The following is a 22,191-nucleotide window of genomic DNA, read 5'->3' as shown; positions in this document are numbered from 1 at the left end:
AGTTTCACTGGTGTAATTTTGTCAAAAGTAACCTGAAAGTCCATGGAACTCTAGCCATTCTATTCCTCAAACTTAAACCGTTTTTCTATTTACTTACTTCAGTTGACAGTTGTGTAGAAACTATTACACTTTCTTCCTCTTCAGTGAGTAACAACCAGATGCAAGGAATATCACAGGAAAAGGTTTATTGGCTTTTTATTTAAACTGTCTTTGTCAAGGAGAAAAAATTTCTCAGGAGGCTTGCCCATTTTACCTGCCCTTTTCATTAGTTTCTAATAGTTAAATAGCTGGATAATTTCTTAGTTCTTTCTCCTGGCATGATTAGCCCCACATAACATAAGCTTATGTGCTTATGCTAACTTACAAAATATAATTAGATAACATATTAAATACTATTTTATTCTATCTTTTTCTTCAATTAAATGTTTAATATCAATTTTATGCAAAGTGTTATAATTAGTAGACCCTCTGGATGAACACAGTTCCTCCCTTTGTGGTTTAACTCAGGGTGAAGAACATTAAATAGAGACAACAAAAACATTTATGGAAGAATCAAGAAAGGAAGAGAGCAAAGAGAGTGTAGGTGAAGCATTCCATTTCAGGTGGCAGTCTTAGCTCCAGAATCTAAGTGATTTATCAAATTTCAGGTCACGTTAGACTGGAATTCATCATAAATGATTTTATACACATTGAGGTGTACAAATGATTGTAAAGTTCTGTCATTTACTATATCTATGTTACAGTATTGTTATTACCTAGAAGAATTTGAGGACTTGGATCTACAATGAAATGAGAAAAAGTTAGCTGTTAAAAACTTTACAACTGTGAAAATCTACCTATTTGAGTATAGTTCTGCTTCAGTGAAAAAAACTTTTTATAACCCTTTAGCTTTTATGGTAGTGCTACATTATACTTTCCTTCATTGTCTATACCAGAATCTCTTTTTGAATTAAGTAATTCTAAAGCAGTGATTCTCAACTAGAATAATGTGTAGTGTAGAACCAAAGCAGTACTTGTCCCACTCTTGATTTGTTTTTAGTAATATTTAATTGTTGAAATTTCATATAACACTAAAGGAAGGCTTGGGAGATATTTAAACACTTTTTTTTTTATTTTTATGTTGAAATAAATTCAGTAATATATCAGTGGACTTTGGAAAAATTTTCCACAGTAAATTAAGACTTTTTATTCTAAATAATCGTTAATGTTCAATCCACAGGAATGCTGTGCTTAATAAATATTGATGTAAGTTTAAATCTCAAGTCAAACAATTTTTGGAGCATATATTTCGTGACTGCCTTAACATTTGACTAATTTAATACAAAGGAATCAAATAAATTTAAGGCATAACTAGGATTATTTCATTCTTTGGTTGAGGTGTAAATACAAAGACTGTTTCTTAATACTAATTATAATTGATTTTTATTTGTACATCACTGCTTCATTTGCAATCTGAGATACATTGGGATAGCAAGCCTTACATATGCGGTGTCAGTCCAAATTGATCCAAACAATAAAAGGAACTAATTATTTGTTTTTAGTGTTTATTATTATCAAAAATCTCATAATCGTCACAGCAATCCTTTAGAGTAGGTACAACTATGATCCCATTTTACAGACAATGAAACTGGTTTTAGTATGTTAGCTTGCTATGATCATCCCACTAGTAAGTAGTGGAGTTGGAATTTAAAACAAGCTTGTCTAATTCTGAAGCTTATGCTTTTTTGTTTTGTTTTGGTTTGGTTTGGTTTGGTTTGGTTTGGTTTGGTTTAAGATAGTGTGAGCTGGAGGGAGAGGGAGGACAGGGAGAGAGAAAATCTTAAGCAGATTCCACGCCCAGCATGGGCTCCAGGCTCAATCTCATGACCCTGAGATAATGACATGAGCCGAAATCAAGAGTCCACCCTCTTTTGAAACAGTTCCTTGGTAATCTTCCTTTTTATTTATTACTATCCCTGGACTTTGGAGACAGATTAGGAAGAGACATAAGATAACAAAGACTAGTTAATCACCTAGGAACAGAAGCTAGGTTTTGGTCAGATAATCCTAAGGGCTAGCCTGATATAATTTTACTTTGTCAAATATGTTGTCCATACAACTACTTACGCTTTTTTCTATAAAGTTATTATGAATAACATCTCTGTACCTTTAAGAATTGGGCATAAGTGAAAAGGTAAGCTTTAGATGAACAAAATTGTTTCTGTGCTCTGCACTGGTATTTGGCATTTGGTATTTAAGGGGATTGTCTCATTTTCACTCATTTGGTTAGGCCCCATTGTGGAAATGGGATTGAAAGGATTTTTTCAAGAACTGTTTAGTTGAAAAAAAAAAGTATACAGAATGCTGGAGATAGAAGAGGCAAATGTGAGGCCATTCCGTGAAAGAAATAATTAGCTTTCCCAAGAAGGGTAGTTTCTTCCTGAGCCCATCTTTCATTAACTCTTCATGTGTTAGTGTTCTCCATTGCTTTGGCCCCATTTGTCTTCTTCCTATTTAAGCAAGCTCATCTCTCACAGTTTTGCTTTACCTACTGCATTCCAACAGCTCTCAAATCTAGACTTCTAGGGCAGAGATTACTCTTGAGTTCTAGATACCTATTTCCAGCAACCTTCTTTCTATATTTCTCCACTAGAATCTATATCCCAGATGTCTCAAAATTCAGCAGTCCCAAGAAAAACTTAAATTTCTCATTTTTTCACCTTTATTCTTAGGTTCCTCTTCTACTCATTCCTTACCCCCTACCCCCTAAAATCTAGCCACCTTCCTGTGACACATAAACCATCTCTCCACTTGTCATTACTCCAAGCTAAAAAAAACTCCAGCCATCCTTGGTATTTTCTTTGTTATAGGTGAGTCCCTTTTCCTTTATCATCCGTCTGATCTCTCATAGATTCTCTGCTTCAGTTGTAAAAACTATTTCATTTTTCCTTGCTTAATGCCTGTGACCAAGCATTGTGCAGTGTCCTAATACTCCTTGCTTGCTTAGGTAATTCTTTTTTTTTTTTTTAAGACCCATATTGAATGTTACTATCTTTCCTCCTCACCAACCTCCATTCCCACCACACATACATGCCCAAAAAAAGCCCACATTCAAGGGTCACACTAAGTTCCATAAAAGTCTTTAAAACTGATGAAGGAAAAAAGCCCAGCAAGAGTAACTTGCCTCAGGGCACAGCAAATCTGAGGTGAGGCCAAGCTGCAACATGTATTTGTTAATTCCATATCCAGTGGTCTTCTCACTGATGGACATCATCTAACCTATGTTCTTCCAACCAGTGTTCATTGAACGTTGAGCATTGTGCAGAGGAGACAGATGAGAATTTATCATTTTTTATAAGAAGTGTCATAGAAAGATAAATGTTACTGAGATTTGGCTATATAGGAAATTAGAGGCAAAGTTTGTTCAGGGTGTCTGCCCTATGGCCTCCAGAGGAATTTGGATTACCTAGATGTATGAATTAGATATTAGGCAGCAAGAAGATATGGTAAGTTTAATTTGACTAAAAATGAGGAATGAGATTAAGTACTATTTCCCCAGTTACTTGTTTCGAGTTTAGTTAAAATGCTAGCATTACCCATGTCCATTAGATACCAAGGACTGCTTTGGGAAAAGTCAGTTTTGCCATTAGGCGTGGGAAATGGCTTTGGAGGTGATCTAGTACAGCTAACTTATGTTATAGCTGGAGAAGAGGCCCCAGAGGCAAAGGTATTAAGTGATATATTTAGGACTCAAATTCCAGCTATACAATTTGTGAATCCAGGCTTCTATAGCATTCTTTAGTAGGTGGCTGCTGGCCCCATGGTAGATTTTGTGTAGCACGTAGAGTTTTGTCTGGTAGGAGATAGATGCAGCTATTAGAACACAGCCTATGATAGATACGTGATTAGAGCTATAAGGGTAGTGTGGGGCATGACTTACTATTCTACTGGAAGGGTAGGAAAACTAGCCTTTACAGAAAAGAAAATATTTGAGCTGAAACCTATGAAAGAATGGTAGAATTTCCACAGAAATATTTAGAGAATGAGAAACAGTATGAGCGAAGAGAGTGAGAATAAATTACACAGAGTCTCAAGGAGTTTAGGGTATCCAGTTTAAAAGTTGAGCAGGCATTTGGAATGGGAGGGAATAATGTAAACGTTGGCATTAGAAATAAATTAGTAAGCTAGTTCTGATTTTTTTCCCTTTGACCAATTTTTATGTCATTGCTGAAGAATTCTGAATTACTTTTAGAAATGCTAGGTGGATTTAAAAAAAGAGAGATGTTAGGTGGATTTAGCTATATAAAAAGGTTGTTCTTATGATAGGCCCACTGCCTGGGTGAAGTTAATTCAATGCTTGTTTTTGGTGTCTGAAATGAAATGCAAATCTTAAGAGTATTAAGTTTTTGTTTTGATTTCCCTTGATGTTCTTTTCTATCATGTTCTTTCTCCAGTTTTGTTCATTTTCACATACTTACACCATGAAAATTTCTTTAGGTGATGAAAGTGCTATTATTTCTTCATAGTCAAAAGGAAGGAATGCTATTACTAACCTTTTAAAGGAGAATTGATCTTTACTACAAAATGACTGTTAAACTTAGTCCCTTCCCTGGAAGGCCTTTTGTTAATCTTTATCCTTTTCTTAACACAGCCGAGGTCATTTGAACTCTTCTGTGTTTTTAATGTCCTCATTCATATTAAGAATTTTTATTGAGTTTTTCTTTTTCTATTTAAATTTTCTATCTTTCTATGAAAGATGGTCCTTTAAGCCAGTACTGAAAAACATAAACCTTTTGCTAGATTTAAGATATATTTTAATTGTTAATTCTAACTACATAATATTGTTAATATTATTTAGAAGTTGGTTAACCATCGGCTTCTATTCCAGAAGACTAAAAGAAGGGTTTTAGAATATCTAGAATGAATATATAGGATTACATCCACTTTATTCCCTTTCGGTATAGTTACATTATTTTTGTAAGGTATTCTGAGCTACAACATCAGTTGGCAACATTTGAAATCCTTTCTAATCTCTCTCCCCTTTTTTACTCTTAGGTGCTGTTAGTGTACATCTCAGTCTAGGTAATGTCAGTCATACACTGTTTTCCCAGTCCCCAGGAAGTAATTTAAAGTAATAAGGACTGTATTTCAAATTTTTAATTTGGGCTTAAGCCCCTTGATACACATCCTTCACTTCACTCAGTAATGAATTATGCTATCATCAAATAACCTATTGCTGCTGTGTAAGTAGTACAATGCAGTCTTTTTCAGGAGAGCCTGCTCTAAATGTAAGCACTCCAACATTCGGGAAAATGCCACTTTCCTCCTACCCCTTTCTCACACCCTTTCTTATTTCAGTCCTGACTCAAAGGAAGAAAATAACTTTTTCATCCTGTCAAACCTTGCCTAATGTTAGTCTAATAAAAAATAACTAGCCTAGTGCATAGGCTCATCTGTCTTCAAGTAGATATGATTTTTTTTACATTTAAATATGTAACTTGAAATAGTATTAAACTTTTTTAGTTTATTTGGAATATTTGGATTGTAATGGTAAAATTGCTGTGCATATTTCACTTTTGCGTTATTCTCCACAGTTTTTCAAGACTAAATTTTTATATCTTCCATCTTGAGTGTTTTAATAAAAAGAATTTTAGTTTGGCTAGTTTTTAAATTGTTTCCTTAGAGTGACTCTATGAGGAAAAAACTATCAGAATTTTACTGCCTAATACTAAAATAACTCTCTCAAGATATCCTCACTTGGAAATGTAAAGAGATCTAGAAAAAGAAGGTAACGTTAATATTAATCTTATCTATACCTTCTCTGGAGTGCATTTTTAATGTAACATTTTTATTGTATAGTTATGTAGCCTATTATATCAAAGATGTTTATCACAGACTTTTATTTTTTTCTTACCAGAATCATTTTGAACAGAAATAGCTATATTAGGAATTATAAACATTATTTACATGATATTTTTAAGTGATTATAATTCACCCAAAGCCAAAGAAATAAATTCACAAATATCACTTATATTGTTATTTTGAATGTTAAACGAGGTACTGATCTTCTAGAATGAAGTAGTTCCTAAGGAAAATGGAGTTGTTGGCTCCTCTTCCCTCCTTTCTTTTCTTTTTCCTTTCTGCCATTTGTTCATGTCTTGAGTTCACACTGTACAGGGTAGTAACTCTTGTGAGGCTTGGAATGTGGTTGGTTTTTTGTTTTTGTTTTTGTTTTTCAGTATTCTCCAAAGTGCAATGAAAGTATTCTATCTCTGTCCCCCATCTGCCTGCCTTCCCAGACAATCACTTTCTTAGTTTGTAGGTGTGTATTCTTCCAGTTTCTTTATGCATATGCAAGCAAATACTGTATCTATATCTCTGTCACCCTCACACAGTGATAATATACATACATCTGCACCTTTACTTTTAAAGATCTCCAGGGTGCATTTTTCCCATCTCAGTACCCAGAAAAGCATCTTTGTGGGGTCTTTTATAAATGGATAGTATTCAGTTGAATAAATGGCTATACCATGGTTTATTATCAGGTCCCTGTTGATTATTAGAAATCTTGCTGTTTTAAACAGTGCTATACTGAGTGGTAGCATTGTAAATATATTATTTCCCATGTATGTAGACGTATAGGATAAATTCCCACATGTAGGATTGCTGACTCAAAGAGTAATAAATAAGAGTGAGAGAGAATGTATGTGTGTGTAAAACTGTGATATAACCAAATTGCTCTGTGTAAGTTACACCAGTATACAGTTTAAATCAGCACTATGTGAGAAGGCCCATTTCCCACAGCCTTACTAACAGTGTATTAAATTTTAGTATGTTTGCCAGTCTGTTTAGGGAAATGGTATTACATTATAGTCTTAATCTGTATTTTTATTATGAATGAGATCCTGGGTTTTTTTCATGTCTTACAGATTATCCAAGTGAAATCTACCCATTTTTCTAATTGGGGTTCTAGTCTTAGTAGATTTCTAGAAGTACTTTATGTTTTAGTGAAATTATTGAAGGAGTTTTTTATTTTTCTATATTTTGAGGCATCTAGTTAAGCTTCTCCAAAGTATTACAGAAATTCTTCCTAAGTGGACTTTTTAAAAGACCATTAATACAGATGATATGGTTGACTCTGGACAAAAGGGGTCTGAGGTAGGAGAGGGACTTTGTACTAATTGTATACCTTTTTTTGTGTACTCTGAATTTATTTTTTACCGCATGCAAGTGTCCTTTTTAACTTTTATTTTGAAATAATTATTGATTCATAAGAAGTTGCCAAAAAAAAAAAAGTATAGGGAGTCCTCACCCAGTCCTGTGTGTCCTATCCCCTAGCCCTTCCTGCAGTGGTAACATCTTACATGGCTGTAGGGAAAGGTCCAAAACCAGGAAATTTACATTGGTATAATCCACCGCATGTATCCTTTTTTACTCTTTAAATATTCATTTCTGGCCAGGAGTTTTAGCTTAAATTAATTAGATGAATGTAAAATATGCTAAGGACATAATTGGTTTCTGTAGATGCTAAAAACAAATACCAATCTTTATGTAAATATTTAACTGGGTTTTTAATTGTTTCTTGGTTAAAAGCTTTTTTTTTTTTTTTCCACCATTGTAAGACTGGTTACTTGAGAAAATAGTAACAGTTAGTTTTGTGAGTAGCCATTTTACCTGCTTGCTTATCACGAGTAATAGAGTTTATCATTCACAAAAATCACTTACGTTATTAAAATTTTTCATGGGGCTCTTTGTTAATTTAATCATGAAATTAAACAGATTTTTTTGTTTTTACATAGAGAACTTATGATCAGTAATTAGAATACATAAAAATTGTTTTAGTTCTTAGTTTGTTGTTAACTTTGATAGTTTTATTACAAGCTAAACACAGAAGTTTGCATTTGGCCATAGAATAAGTTTACCTGAATTGTATCTCTTCTGCCTCTTTTAGAAGGAGAACTGTTATTTGCTCTTAAATGTCAAGCTGTAAATATTTTTAAAATTCCTCTTACAGAAGAGTGATGTATTTTTTTCTGTTTAACTTTTATAGGCCTGCTGAGCTGTACATTCATTAAATTTATTTTTTTGCCATCAGTGACTTAATAGTTTCTTTCTAAAAAACAAAATATGTATTTCTTAGGAAAAAGGCCAAATGTAGGGGTGCCTGGGAGGCTCAGTTGGTTGAGCATCCAACTCTTGATTTCGGCTCAGGTCATGATTTCAGGGTTGTGGGATCAAGCCCCATTGTTGGGCTTTGCACTGGGCATGGAGTCTACTTGAGATTCTCTCTCCCCCCCCTTACCACCACCACCACCACCCCTCCCCCGTTCTCTTTAAAATTAATAAGTAAATCTTTATAAAGAAAAGAGGCTAAATGTTACCCAGGTTAGAATTAATCCATAGAATTTTTTGGCAGGGGAGGGGGTAATGAAGGTTGTACATTATTTACTAGAAACAGTATGTGATTCCTGAAGACTGGCCTCTAAGAAAAATTGTAGCTTCTTTTTTTGGAAAGATTGTAGCTTCTACTTGTGAGTTTATGAAGAATCATTTTTACCTTGCTTCGGTAAGGGGACTTGAACAAATAAGTATATCAGGTTTGCCAGCTCAATCAAAGAAGTTCTTATTATAAAAGATTTGATTTTACAATTGGGGGAATTCCTGTAGTGGATTTTTAATTGTGATTGTGACTCAACACAGAAAATTAGAAGGGTCTTTTAGGAAAAGAAGGTAATTTTTTAAATATTCTGCATATAGATACATATAATTGTAAATTATCTTCAGCTTTTCTTACCAAAAGAACATTTTAGTTCTTAGCAAATAGGTAAACTATACCTGTCTAAAGATCACAGAGCCTTTTCCAAGAAGTTACCTCCCTTGTTCTCAGAGCTCAACTTCTTCTAGGAATGTGCTAGATAAAATAAATGGCATATTATGCACATAATTTAGTTTTTGATCCATGCTTATGGTTTCACAAATGATATTTGGTACACAATTAAAGCAGTCTTCATAATATACATAAGTCTGCATTTCTCTTAAGTTGTTACAGATAGTTCCTTATTGCTTTCACACAGTCTTACTGGCAAGGTAGAAGAAGCAGGTGTTTTGACATTAAGTCTAGGTTTCAATTCTGTCTCTAGCATTGTGTCTTTGAGTAAGTTAACTTCGCTTCAGTTTCCTCACCTGTAAGATGAGATTGTTTCTCAAGCTTGCAGTAAGGACTCACTAAAGTAGTGTGTACCTGTAAAAGTGGGCAGTCATTTAAGTGTTCTTTTCCTCTACCTTGTTGCTTTGTTAATTAGCATTTGTGTTGAGGAGAGAACAAAGTAGTCAAAGTGTAAGAGAAGAAATTTGCTCTGTTTTTATTTTAAACAAGGAGCCACGATGTCTCTGTCCACATTAATGAAGATTAAAAAAAATTGATTTCTTATGAAGAGGTTGGTTGGTTTGTTTGTTTGTTTGTTTGTTTGTTTGTTTTTAAGTGAAATCAAGTTAGCCTATCCTCACCTTCATGGATTTTCATTTTTAGAGAGAAAAGACTGGAGATGTTTTGTACAAAGTCCCTGAGCTGAGAGCATGAATGAAACAGTTAGCCTTTTTAAGAAAGATGAAAATGCAGGGAATTTATGAAGCCAGAGGTTCATATCTGGCCTCTTCTCAGTGAGGTTGCCAAGTGATACTATTGAGATAGGAGGAGTTCTAGGAAGAAAAACTATGGTGTGGGGAGCCCGCTGTGATGAATTTTAAGATGAACAGCACTGAAAGCCAAGGTATCTTGCTGTACCTTTGATATATTGAGTTTTATTTTTCCTGTGAATGTGATTGTAATTTACTTTATTTAAACACTAAATTCAGAGATGCCTGGCTGGCTCCGTCAGTGGTATGTGTGACTCTTAATTTCAGGGTTGTGAGTTCAAGCCCTACGATGGGTGTAGAGATTGCTTTAAAAAAAAAAAATATCTTAAAAAAAGAACACTAAATTCAAGCTCATTGGTTCTTTGGGAGTCTGTAATTCTAGTAAAAAAAAAAATCATCATATGAAAGGTAATGCAATAGCTATCTATGCTTGTTGACTTTTTCCCCCCACAGTTCTGTATTTCTGTCCGTTTACTCCATCCCCACAATTTTTAATTCATCTAGTAAATACTAATCATGGTATGTTTTTATTCTAAAAGAGTGACCCATATCAAACAGAATGTTTCTTTTTACAAATTATCCCTTGCCTTATAGTTTCCCAGAATAGTTACAAAGTCTTAGGAGCTTAAGTTCAGAAACTGGTTAACCATCAAGTTAATGCAATAGTAAAAAAGAAAACAAGGCATAAAACTTTAACATTAGGTCAAGGAAGCAAGTGAAAATTTTTCATTCTGCTTCAGTTGATCCTTAATAGTGTGAAGCCCAAACCACCATGTTGACTTTGAACACAATAGAAAACAACTTGTTAACCTTCATTGAAATAATATTCTTAAACGATGTTCAAGGATCCTGAAATAGAATACCCTCTTATTTGCTTATTTAAGACTACCATATTGATGGGGCGCCTGGGTGGTGCAGTCGTTAAGCATCTGCCTTTGGCTCAGAGCGTGATCCCAGCGTTCTGGGATCGAGCCCCACATCAGGCTCCTCTGCTAGGAGCCTGCTTCTTCCTCTCCCACTCCCCCTGCTTGTGTTTCCCCCTCTCTCTGGCTGTCTCTGTCAAATAAATAAATAAAATCTTAAAAAAGAAAAAGACTACCATATTGAAATCTTTATTATAAATTGCTTTTCTCAGTCTTTAATTTCTATCAGTCAGCTGGAGGAGTTATTAAAATAGATTTCCGGGGTCCCACCTCAAGAGTATGTAATTCAGTAGGCCTGGGGTGGACCCAAATGTTTACATTTCTAACAAGTTCCCAGGTAATGCTGATACTGCTGGTCCAATGCCATACTTTGAGAACTGTGAATTTTTTCAAACTCAAAATATTCTAATGGCTTTCTAATATAAACCAGTAATTGTTTCAAATCTAATTGCTGTCATATTGATTCTTTCAGACGCTTTCAATATGCTTTTGAGCTCTTATGTGCCAAGCACAGTGTTCACTTCTTCACAGAGGTAGAGATAAGGAACCTCTCTCTCAAGGAACTCAGTCTGATAGAGTTAACAGTGGTAGTCTTATTTAAACTCATTTAATCGTCACAGGAGTTTTATGAATTGGGGTATATAACCCTTATTTTAGATGAAAAACCTGAGGTCTAGAAAGGTTAAATAATTTTCCAGAATTCACACTGTGAGTATATATGGAGGAGCTGGAATTTGCTATTCTGCTTTCCTGGTTATGCAGCATAAAAAGTTAGTGAAGATTAGTGAACCACAGGAGAGATGGAATGACTGGTTCTACTTTAGGAAATCAGAAGGCATTACAGAAGATGTGGCACTGGAGCATCTTAAGGAACAAGTAAAAGATAGCCAGATGAATTGGAACCATGAGCATTTGCAGCTGAAGGAGCAGTTCTGTAAAGCCATGGAAACCTGAGAGAATCTCTGTTTCACAGACTGTAAATAGTTAATGTAAGACACACAATAATGTAATAACACAATAGGCCAGCTGGAGTATGAGAAGAAAGGAGACCATAGAAGGCAGGGGTCAAAGTCTCATGAAGGGTAAAAACTTCTGTATTCTGGGTTAAGAAGTTTTTAAAATAGAATTAAGTTTTTTTAATTCTTATAGCTTTCATCTTTGTAAGCCATTGGTTCTCCAAGTATGGTCTGTCAGGTGACAGAATCAGGATCACCTGGAAACGTGTTAGAAATGCCAATTCCTGGGCCCCCCTCCCCAGACCTTCTAAATCAGAAACTGAGGTTAAACCCAGCCATCTGTTTTTAGAAGACCTCTAGATGACTGGTGCATGCTGAAGTTTGAGAACCACTGCTTATAGGTTATACAGAATTGTTTAAAAACAGCCTTCAAAATAGCCAGAAATCGCTGTAGTGACAGTAATTATATCTGACTGATTTAACTGTTTAAGTAAAATGCTTAACAAAATTGCGTTATTAACACTTTTTAAGGGACACATATCTTCAGTATGATCCATTTATACTTTGCAAACCTATTCCTTCATTGCTATAAAAGAGTTCTGAGTCAGGATTAGAGTTTATTATATTAGCAGAGAATAGGATGCTAATTATTGTTCCTTAGGCTAAGGGAATGGTTTGGAAACTTACTAATATTATTTTAATCACCAAAGAAAAGTAATAAACCCTTTTTAAGGGTTAGGGGTTTATTTTTTGTTTTGTTTGCTTATTAATACATAAAACTGGTGTTAAAAGTTAACATTTTAGGTGTTCTGTTTAAAACAGATGTGTTCAAAGAATTGAACGTATTTACATCAAGAAATGACTAAAACTAATTCACTTTTTCCTTTTTGACATAGAAATAAAAAATATTGAGATTATAATCTAGAATGGTCAGACAAACTCTAATCTAAATGCCTGGCACTGTCTTTTTTGCAAATTACAGCCAATATTTGGTGAACATATCCACATGGTGTCTGAACTGAACTTTACACCAAAGCCTTATGGTTTATATAGTTGTTCTATAGTTTATAGTTACATATAGCCATACTTTGTTTTGCACAGCTCTACAAGCATTTAAAGCCTAACATATATAAGATTTATTAACGATCTATATATCCTTTCTAGTTATTATATGTATGTAAAACCTGTTTTCATCTTAGAAATAGCAGGAGCAAGAAGTAAAGGCATATGCTATAATTAATGTGACTAATGCTCAGACAAACAAGCTTGTGTCTTCTGCATATTGGTTCAAGGATTTAGAAGTAGGAAGTCCACTGAGGCATTGAGCCCTTCATTTTACACACGAGGAAACCGGTCTAGGGAAATTAAATACTTGATTTGCTGATGGTCACACAGGTAGTGAGTAGCAGAACTAGGATTATAACCAGATCTACTTAGATTACAGTATAAAAGGCACCACTACATAAGACAGGATATTCCTGTACCTCAGTATGATACCAGTCTGAGGGCCCACATCATCTAAAATAGAATAGTCTTCAAATATATTAACATCTAAATTTTCTTAGATAGGATATACTTTATGAAGAGTATTTTGCAAAGTTTTGTATCAAAATTATTTAAAGACCTCTTTTGTATTGATAAATTAGATTAAAATTCTCAGGTTTGTCTTTACAAGAAAGTCTAATAACTGTTCTTCAAAACTTACAAAAATACCAAGAAAAGGATATAGATATTCACTATTCTTACTATTTAAGAGGACAATTATTGAACCTTCTGTTATTATCATACAAAGGCTAAGATGATAGTTGAATTTGGGATATACTTACTAGCTAGACTACTTCCAAATATTGCCAGGAAAAACTGCTCTAAACCACATACCTTTGTAGGTGATTTTTGCCAGCTAGTAACCTACAATGAAAATATGTAGATTTGCCAGAATGTTGAGATTGGTGTTAACCAACCCTGGAAGTATCATTTGCCCAATGCCCTTTAGAAGCTGGTTCTAGAAATTTTTAAACCAGAAGTAAAATCTATAGAAGGAAGGTCATCATCTGAATTTTAATGCAGTAAGTGACCACTGGAATTTCCACATGAAAGTCAGTTAGAGTATATAATTGGTAAATGAAGAAGTTTAAAAGATGGGAAGAGTGTACTGATCATTCAAAAGGTATCTTTTTAAAAGTTCACAGAGTTAAGAGCTCCTGAATAGAATTGGGAGTTGCTTTTAAAGTAGCATATGTATGTCATGGGGAAATTCGAAATGTTGAAACTACAAAGGATTTTTAGAAGTCTTCTATTTACTGAGATCCCTCCTTTTCAAAATGAGAGCTTTGAGTACTGAAATTATGAGAATAGACTTAATCTATTTTAAGTTACTATTTTTGGTTTTGAGTAAAACAAATGTTTTTAATTATTTTAAGAGTTGAAAAGGTTACATTTTTAGAATAATTTAATAAAATATTCTAATTTTTTCCAGTGCATCTGGGGGAGGTGGTGTAGCCATTGACAACAAAATAGAACAAGCAATGGTAAGTAAAAATTTATAGTTCTCTCATTTCATAGGTTGTTGGTTGTAGGAAGCAGTGGGTTTTTATCAATTCTAAAAAAAGAGACACCTAATTTATTTAAAACAAGATAACCAAAGTATATTTTTTGATAATCAGATTTAGTTGAAGATGCTAGAACATTGAGAATTTTTAGTCTGGAAATACCAGTGGAGTTAATATTTCCCCCCATTTGAACATCTCACATTTCATGCATTACCATTGTTAAATCCAGGGCCATTTTGAGCGGCATACAAAATCAGAATGCAATATATGCCTTCAAATATTTCAGCATCAAAAATGGTTTATAGACAAAGAGTATTAAAATGAAAACTTTAGCTGGAAGCCTTCATTTTTATAAACGCTGTTTGAGTCAGCTCTAATAAATAGAACTTGTTGAATCTGTTTCTGATTTCTGCTATTACTATCAGTTTTTTTGTTCCCTTAAAGATGTTCTGTTCATACTATATAAAATATTTTGATGAAGCTTATTAAAACTATGGACTATAAATAAGGACCATTAGTCTCAAAACTATTTTTCTTTAAGGTTTTAAAGTTCGTCACTTTATCTCTTAAAGAACTGCTATAACTAGTTTAATATCAGTTTAATATCCTTTGTTCTCTTGGTCTAAACTCTAAGCATGTGATTTTAAACTTTTTTTTTTTAATTCTAAGCTTATAATTGACAATTTAAGGAACCTAGTATTTTTGGAAATCACTCCAAACTTTGAAAAGAAATCCTGGGCTTGCTGCCTAGTTGGAAACTGGAATTTTTTCCACCCTTACCTCCCATAGGGCCAGTCAAGATACAGTAGAAACATTAAAAGCAAGAGCAGGAAAACTAATATAAAAATGCCTTGTGTTTAATAAGGCACCAGATAGGCCAGAACCAAATAGCAACATCTTTCTCTTTCACTCTTTTTGACATTGCTAATTTTGTTTTTCACAGGATCTGGTGAAAAGCCATTTGATGTATGCAGTAAGAGAAGAAGTGGAAGTTCTAAAGGAACAAATAAAAGAATTAGTTGAAAGAAACTCTTTACTTGAACGAGAAAATGCACTGTTAAAATCTCTTTCAAACAATGATCAGTTATCCCAACTCCCAGCCCAACAGGCCAATCCTGGTAGCACTTCTCAACAGCAAGCAGTGATAGCACAGCCTCCGCAGCCAGCGCAACCTCCACAGCAGCCGAATGTCTCCTCAGCATAAAGCTTTCTTGCCTCATTAAGAAAAAAACTGAAAGCAATCTATCCTTGTGTGCCACTGGTATTCTTTCCACTTTATACGAAAGCAAGTAGCCATGCTTCGGTTGTGTGTTTGGCCTTTTCAGTATTAGACAATCATTCTACAGGAGCTTTTCCTCCCTTTTGAGATGTCATGCAGCGCTGTTGATGTCCAGTTTTATGTCATCAGTACACAAGGAGAATAATAGGTGGGGTTTATTAAAGCAAGCAAAGTCTGCATTCTACCTGGTGCGCATGAGGTGGGGTCTTTTAAGAGCTTTGGTGGCTCTCCCGTTTTTCCTATTACCCATGGATTTACCTTGAGCCTTCCTATCACATTATAAATAACAGTTCATCTAAAGAGCCACTTTTCTTTCAATATCAGTAACATTTGCCTACGTAAGTTTTCATTTATTTGTGTTTTATTTATTACAGGGCTGCTATTTTCATAATGTACATGAACAATGTCACAGAACTTTTTTAATTTTTTTGAATAATTATAAGTATCAGTAAAGGATTTGAAAGACAGGATTGCATTTAATAGATAAAACGTTTAGGCAATAATTGAACAAAAGAATCCTGGCATATTTCTAACACTAATGGCAATTTACCTTCGGTATTTATTTTCAGTAGTAAAGACCCAGCTTGAATGTAAATTTTGTATAGTGTAAGTATGAAGAACATAGTGCAACTGTACAGGTAGTCACCAGTTATTGTGATATAATAAATAATTGGGCTATTTTGATGAAGAAAACTTTGTTCATTTGTTTCTACTTTCTAATAGAGAAATTGCCACGATTCCTCTGCTTTTTGACATTTCGTATGACTTTTCTTTTTTCGGGTGGGAATAAAAAGCTGTGAAATTGTTCAACCTACTTTGTAACCAAAGAAGCAAAGCTGTGTAATGGAGTTTTTTTTATAATGCACATTCTTTATGTATTTTTATTTAGTGTTTTCTTGGTCACAATTTTCTTTGCTGTCTAGCATGATCTGCATGACCTATAATCTTTGAACCACTTTCGTACCTCATGTTTTTATCCAGCACTCTTATTGTAATATGTACTAGTCTGTGAACAATGTCAAATAAAAAAGAACGAACAGGTAGTATGGTGGAGCTGAGCTAGTGTACTATACACTAGTTGTAAAAAAAAAAAAAACAAAAAAAAAATGAAGTGAGCCATCTTTTGTTCATTTAAAATGGTGTTTTGAATTTCGTATGCAGAAAACGTTTTGTTACATTGCAGATTTTAATGTATTTAATAAATGCAACATGCAGATTAAGTGCAGTGTATACTGAGTATTTAAATTAAAATGTACATTTCATAAATACAGTTTCAAGAGAAAGCATCATTTTGTGTATACTAACACATTAAGTGTATGTCAGAAATTGATGTATAAATATATATTTTAACACATTTTCTGAAATTAAACTGCAGTTTTGTTGAAATATTTGGCTCTATATGTGTTCAAAATTTAATTTGATTAGATTTGTATTTTCACGGTTCAAGATATTCCTTAAATGAAAATCTATGTTATTAATGACTTAATGATAGTTCTTAAATTTTCAAAGTAAAATAATTTAAAGAATGCAAGAATGGTGAGCAATATTTGTACTCAAGATTCATATTATGTCAGTGACATTTAAGTAAAATCCTTGTCTACCAAAACTTTTACTTGAATTCAGAAAGGTGCCTGTAGAAAATTAACATGCTTTGTATCTATAGCCAGCTAGCTTAATCAGGAGTTAATGAGAACCAATAGTTAGCTCTCCGTGTTGTTAAAGAGGATAAATAAGTGTTCTTTATTTAAAATTTCATTAGATTTAGCCACAGACTAAATGCATAAAATTGGGGTGTATGTGGGATCATGAAATATTTTATATTCCAGTTGTGCTGGAAGATATATTGAATATAAACAAAATTTTAATATTAATGAATAACATTAGAAGTAACTAAGGAAGTAATGACATATGCTTGAAGAAGCAGTCCTACAGATGTGGAGTGAGATTTTAAGTAGAATCACCCACAGATGAGTTAGAAAATGGAACTTCCATGTTGGAATGTTAACCAGAAGGCTCACCAGGTATGGCCCTCAAATACAAACAGTGTGATATTTAATACAGGCAAAGAAAAACTAGTATAGGAAAGGTTGGGATTTTCAAAATACAAATTTTGGTTCTCGGGATAGAAAAACACTATAAATACAAAAGCAATCACAAAGGAAATGATTGATATGTTAATTTTAAATGGTAATTAAAAGCAATTATTACTACTTCTACATTTTTAAAAAAACCACCACAACAGAAAATATGGGTAGTTCACAGAAGAAGTAAATGGCAGTTTCTCAAGTTTCAGCCTCTAGTAACCTAAGAAGTGCAAATTAATATTTAACAAATTATCATTTGTCTTTTAAATAGCAGGACCCAATGTAGAAAAGGTGAGCTTTCTTGTGTACTTCTAGAAAGTAATTTGACAATATGTATCAAGAGCCTCAAGTATTAATAAACTCAGTTTAATAATATAAGAAGATAACTCATGGTGCAGTGTTCAAAAAAATACAAAATTACAGTGCTTGTCCTTTGCTCTCCCATCTGCCTCCCCTTCCCTGTAGATCTCCCTCCCCAGTATCTACCCCAAAAACAGCTGTGAAGGAAGCCTTTACATCCAAACCTACTCTCATGAGGCATGCCCCCACCCTAAAGTCAGGGACAGACTTAAAAGGTGGGAAAGCTTATTGTTTTTCAGAATCAGATACACTGTTTTGGGAACATCAGACATTCCCCCAAGTGATTAGTTTGTTTAGGAACGTAAGTAAATTTAAGTTTGACCTCAAGAGATTTAAGGTGTCTTGTTCCACAAAATTGGAATATTATATTGAGATGCCAGTTTGGGGGCACAGTCTTATAGGAATGCCATCTATAATTTTCTCAGTGCAATGCCCATAGACCAAGGTACGACATAAGTTTTCTGTTGATTTGATTTAGCCAACCAGAAAATCATAGGTGGAAATTTTGTTTCTGGTAATGGCAGTGTGTCTGCAATACAAACCTAACTTTCCCCAAAGAAAATTAATTTCAGGTAGTTAATGATGAGATTTTATACCTTGCTACACCCCCTCCCAAAAAAGGGCTATGAGGTATTAAGTATGCAGTTACTTTAACTCGCTGTATTTTCAAAATAACGATATTTCCAATTCTGTTACATTGTGAGTTAAGTAGAAGTATTAAGACAGAATGCTTTACCATCAAGTCCGCAGAGATGGGTAATCATAACTGCTTTTATGCACAAAGAATTGTCACAGGTCAGAGGTTGTGCTGTTTCTCCAAGTTCCAAACTCAAGTCACTCATAGACCTTTTTAAAAAGAGCGAGGGGAAGTCCTTAGAACTAGAGTAGCAAAAATACCTGTTCTTCGTGGAAACTTATCTCTGTGGAACCAGATATAAAAATCAGTTTATTTTGGAATAAATTTTCAAGATGACCCGAAGTCACCAGTGTTTTTTTAAAGGAGGCTCAGTGGCAGGCATTTTGTGACATGACTCAATTCTCTTCAATAATTTTGCTAAAAGGACAGAGCCCAGCTCTAAATATTCACAGTTTGAGGGCATAGACAAACCAACATGTACAATGTGATAATAAAAACAGTCAAGGATGGTTTTGTCAAGGAAGGTTCCCTCAAAGAGGTGACACCTGGTAAGAAAAAATGCTCAAAAGCTTAGAGGAGAGCGTAAACAAAGCTCTTTGGAGAGCCACAGAATTGTTTCCCAGTAGACAGGCAGGCAGACTGACTCATCCACCTTAGTAGGCTGGCATCTAGAGCAAAAATAATTTATTGAATGATTTTAGGCAGTGGGATTGTGATCAGATAAGCATTTTAGAAAAATTGATCATTCTAGTTATCAATGATGGGAAGTAGATTGGTAAGCTGAAACTGGAAGTGGAGAAATAATTCAGGAGAGACAATAATCCAGAAATGAATAGGCAAAGTTACAAAACGATAAATAGGCAGATTTGTGATGCTCATTAGGAAGTTTGCCTTGGATCTTTCTATACTATTCCCAATGTCAGGTGCCTATTTTTTCTGCTTCCAAAGAAAGATCTGGGAACCCCAAGTCTTACAAAGTTTTAGTCAAAACTTTTCCAACAGCCATATACCTCTGTGAAATGAAAGTGTTTGTTTAGAGGAATTTCACGAATTTAAACAAAAGGGTAAGGGGAATGGAGGAGCCCTGGCTATCACATTCATGCTTCTATAAATTCGGCCCTATAGGTAAACCAAATTTAATCTTTTTATGGTGACTAGGATTAAAGCGGCCCAGAAGCATGAGTCCAAAGCCTGTCTTTCAGGGCTATCTCTCCCCAAAAAGGACAATACAGGTTCTGGCCCCACTGAAGATACTGAAACCCAAGTCAAAATAGGTTTTGCTGCCTTCAACTTTTCTTCATTCTTTGATACAGTTCAATTCAGGAAGGCTTCTTTCTTCCCCAGAACTCCGCTGCCTAAACAAAACTAAACCTTTTCTCCCACCTCCTCCTGCCTCAAACCTAGTAACTCATGTTTCTATTTTCTAGCAATACTAATGATTTATTGTTTAGTGACATATATTTGCTCCCTATTTTCCCCTTTTCAACATTCTAGGATGCATCCCTATTACGTGTATTTCTTTGCCAAGTCGCAGAATTTCTACAGCAAGATCTGTTCTTTGAATGTATGTATTCCTTTGTCAATGGAGACTATTACTGTACAAGTGCTATTTAATGATTTCCTTAGTGGGCTACAGTTGGTATAACATGCTATGTTCACAGATGAAAAATGCTAAGTGAGGCACTATACAAAGCAAGTTAAAGGTCATAGACCTCTTTTTAAAAAAAACAGAATCATCATAAATAAAAGTAAGATAGTCTTTCAAGATTGGTAATAGTGAAGTATGAAGTTGGTATTTTGCACTGATACAGTCCACTTGGTCATAAAATTTGTTCAACATACTTAGTGAATTAGCTTTATTATTTCTTCTTCTAACCGGAGAAACTGATAGGCAATTTTGAGAAATTTTCCATGATCTGATGTCCTGGATTGAGCTACAAAACAGAGCATCTGAATCTATACTATAGATTAAGACTGCCCACAGAAGCCAAAGTTATCCCTTTGAAAGAGGGAAGGAAAAGCTGTGCTAACTTAGATCATAAAAATAACTGAATCTTAAAACAAGGCAAATGCCACACTTCTATTTTCCCCCCAAAAAAGTTTTTGCCTTTTCATCTTTCTCTATAACAACTGGAAAGTATCCTTGCCCACTGCAATCCAACTGTTTTCCAGATCACAGTTCTTATCATCATTTCACAGGCAAGCAGCGCATCTATAGATAGATCATACCTGAGGACATCCATGGACAGCAAGGGAATATTTTTCGCAGTTGGCATGAAATAATATCAGGTCAGTGTCTTATTCTAGTGTTTCTACTAAAATACATAATATATAATTTAATCAGGTGTCTGATGGACAGAATAAATAAATATGTGTAACTTTGTAAATCCCCTAAAGGTTTTGTTTTTGAGAAGTTTGGGTTTTATTTTTTATTTTATGGAAACATTGTTGAAATGCACTTCAATTCTATTTCAATTCAGGTGCTTCGCCCTGTACTAGATGTTTGGGGATAGAAAGAGAAATAGAACATGATATGTGCACTCCAGGAGTTATCATCCAATGTAAAAAACTAAAGTGCCATTGTTTATTCAAAGTATATGTCATAGTTTGTGGACCTCGTATAATCTGTTGAATGGAAGGTTTATGTAAATCAACAGTAATATTGCCATGCCACATGAAACCCTTTGACATTGCCTGGAAACAACTTTAAATCACCGAAAAGCTTTAACATCAAACAATACTTTTAGAAAGAGGGGCCTTGGTGAAAAGCTTCCCATCTCTACATTGAGCCTGTGAGGTGTCACCTAAAAGAAGTTTACACATTTTTTAATACTCTAAGTTTGTAGATAATGGAACTGATTTAAATCAAACTTAACTAGAATAGAATTTGTGTGTCATGAGTTATATTATCTATTGTCTCATAAGCAACACATTCATTATCTTGGCTGACAAAATCAGCTACCATTCAATGAACCAAGTTAAGATGAACTCAGGAGCCTGACGCCAAAAATAAATCTGATAGAGCTGAGAATACAGAAACAACTATGTACTGAGTAAAGGATAAAAGTAACATTTCAAATCAGTGGAGGAAGAGTGGATTATTAACAAATAGTATTTGGGACGACATAACCATTTGGGAAAAAAAGATTTAGATCTCTAGCTCACAAAAATTAATTTCAGCTAGATAAGCAATAAGTCTTCTGCTTTTTGGTTACATATCCCTCATAGAAATCTCCCTGTGAAAATGCAGAGAAGCAAAAAGTTTTACAAGATTATGAAGAGATGCCCAACCTCAGCAAAATAAAGGAGATGCACATTAAAAAATAAGAAACTATCTCAAATCCAATTGGCAAATACTTAAAATATATGTAACTCACAAGCCTGCAAGGGTGTGGAAAAATAGGAATCCTACATTGCTATTAAATGTATAAATTGGCACAGCTACCTTTAAAGGCAATCGAATGATATCCATTACAATTTAAAATTCACATGCCCTGCACCCAACATTTCCAGTTTCTAATGAAACACACTTTTCATACTTGTGTTCACAGAGTGGCTGGTACAATTGTACCTTTGTAATGGAATAAAATTGGAAAAAACAAAACACCCTTCAAGAGGATGGAACAATATACAAAACTGGGCATCAATGAAAAAGAATAAGATTCATACATATACTGACATGGAAAGATCCCTAAGATACAATACGTTTTTTGAAAGTTTGGAGGAAAATGAAGGCTAATACATGCAACACATGTGATACCATTGATTTTAAGATACATACATACACA

At 34.2% G+C, this 22,191-nt stretch overlaps 1 protein-coding gene across 3 annotated transcripts in view; it reads left to right on the top strand.

The window, feature by feature from the left end:
* Window positions 1-16,703, top strand: part of LOC103681437 (TSC22 domain family protein 2) — a 49,061-nt gene extending 32,358 nt beyond the window's left edge. For 2 of the 3 annotated variants that reach the window (XM_040636678.1, XM_040636679.1), the window contains 2 exons: window positions 13,971-14,022; window positions 14,987-16,703. In XM_040636678.1, the coding sequence (XP_040492612.1) occupies window positions 13,971-14,022; window positions 14,987-15,247 (313 nt within the window). In that variant the 3' untranslated portion in view covers window positions 15,248-16,703. The remainder of the gene's footprint in view (window positions 1-13,970; window positions 14,023-14,986) is intronic. The other variant, XR_005836543.1, reaches the window with a different exon arrangement.
* Window positions 16,704-22,191: the final 5,488 nt, after the last annotated feature.

This window comes from Ursus maritimus, unplaced genomic scaffold (assembly GCF_017311325.1).
Source record: "Ursus maritimus isolate PB19 unplaced genomic scaffold, ASM1731132v1 scaffold_20, whole genome shotgun sequence".
NCBI lineage: Eukaryota > Metazoa > Chordata > Mammalia > Carnivora > Ursidae > Ursus > Ursus maritimus.
This window is presented reverse-complemented; position numbering and strand designations above follow the sequence as displayed.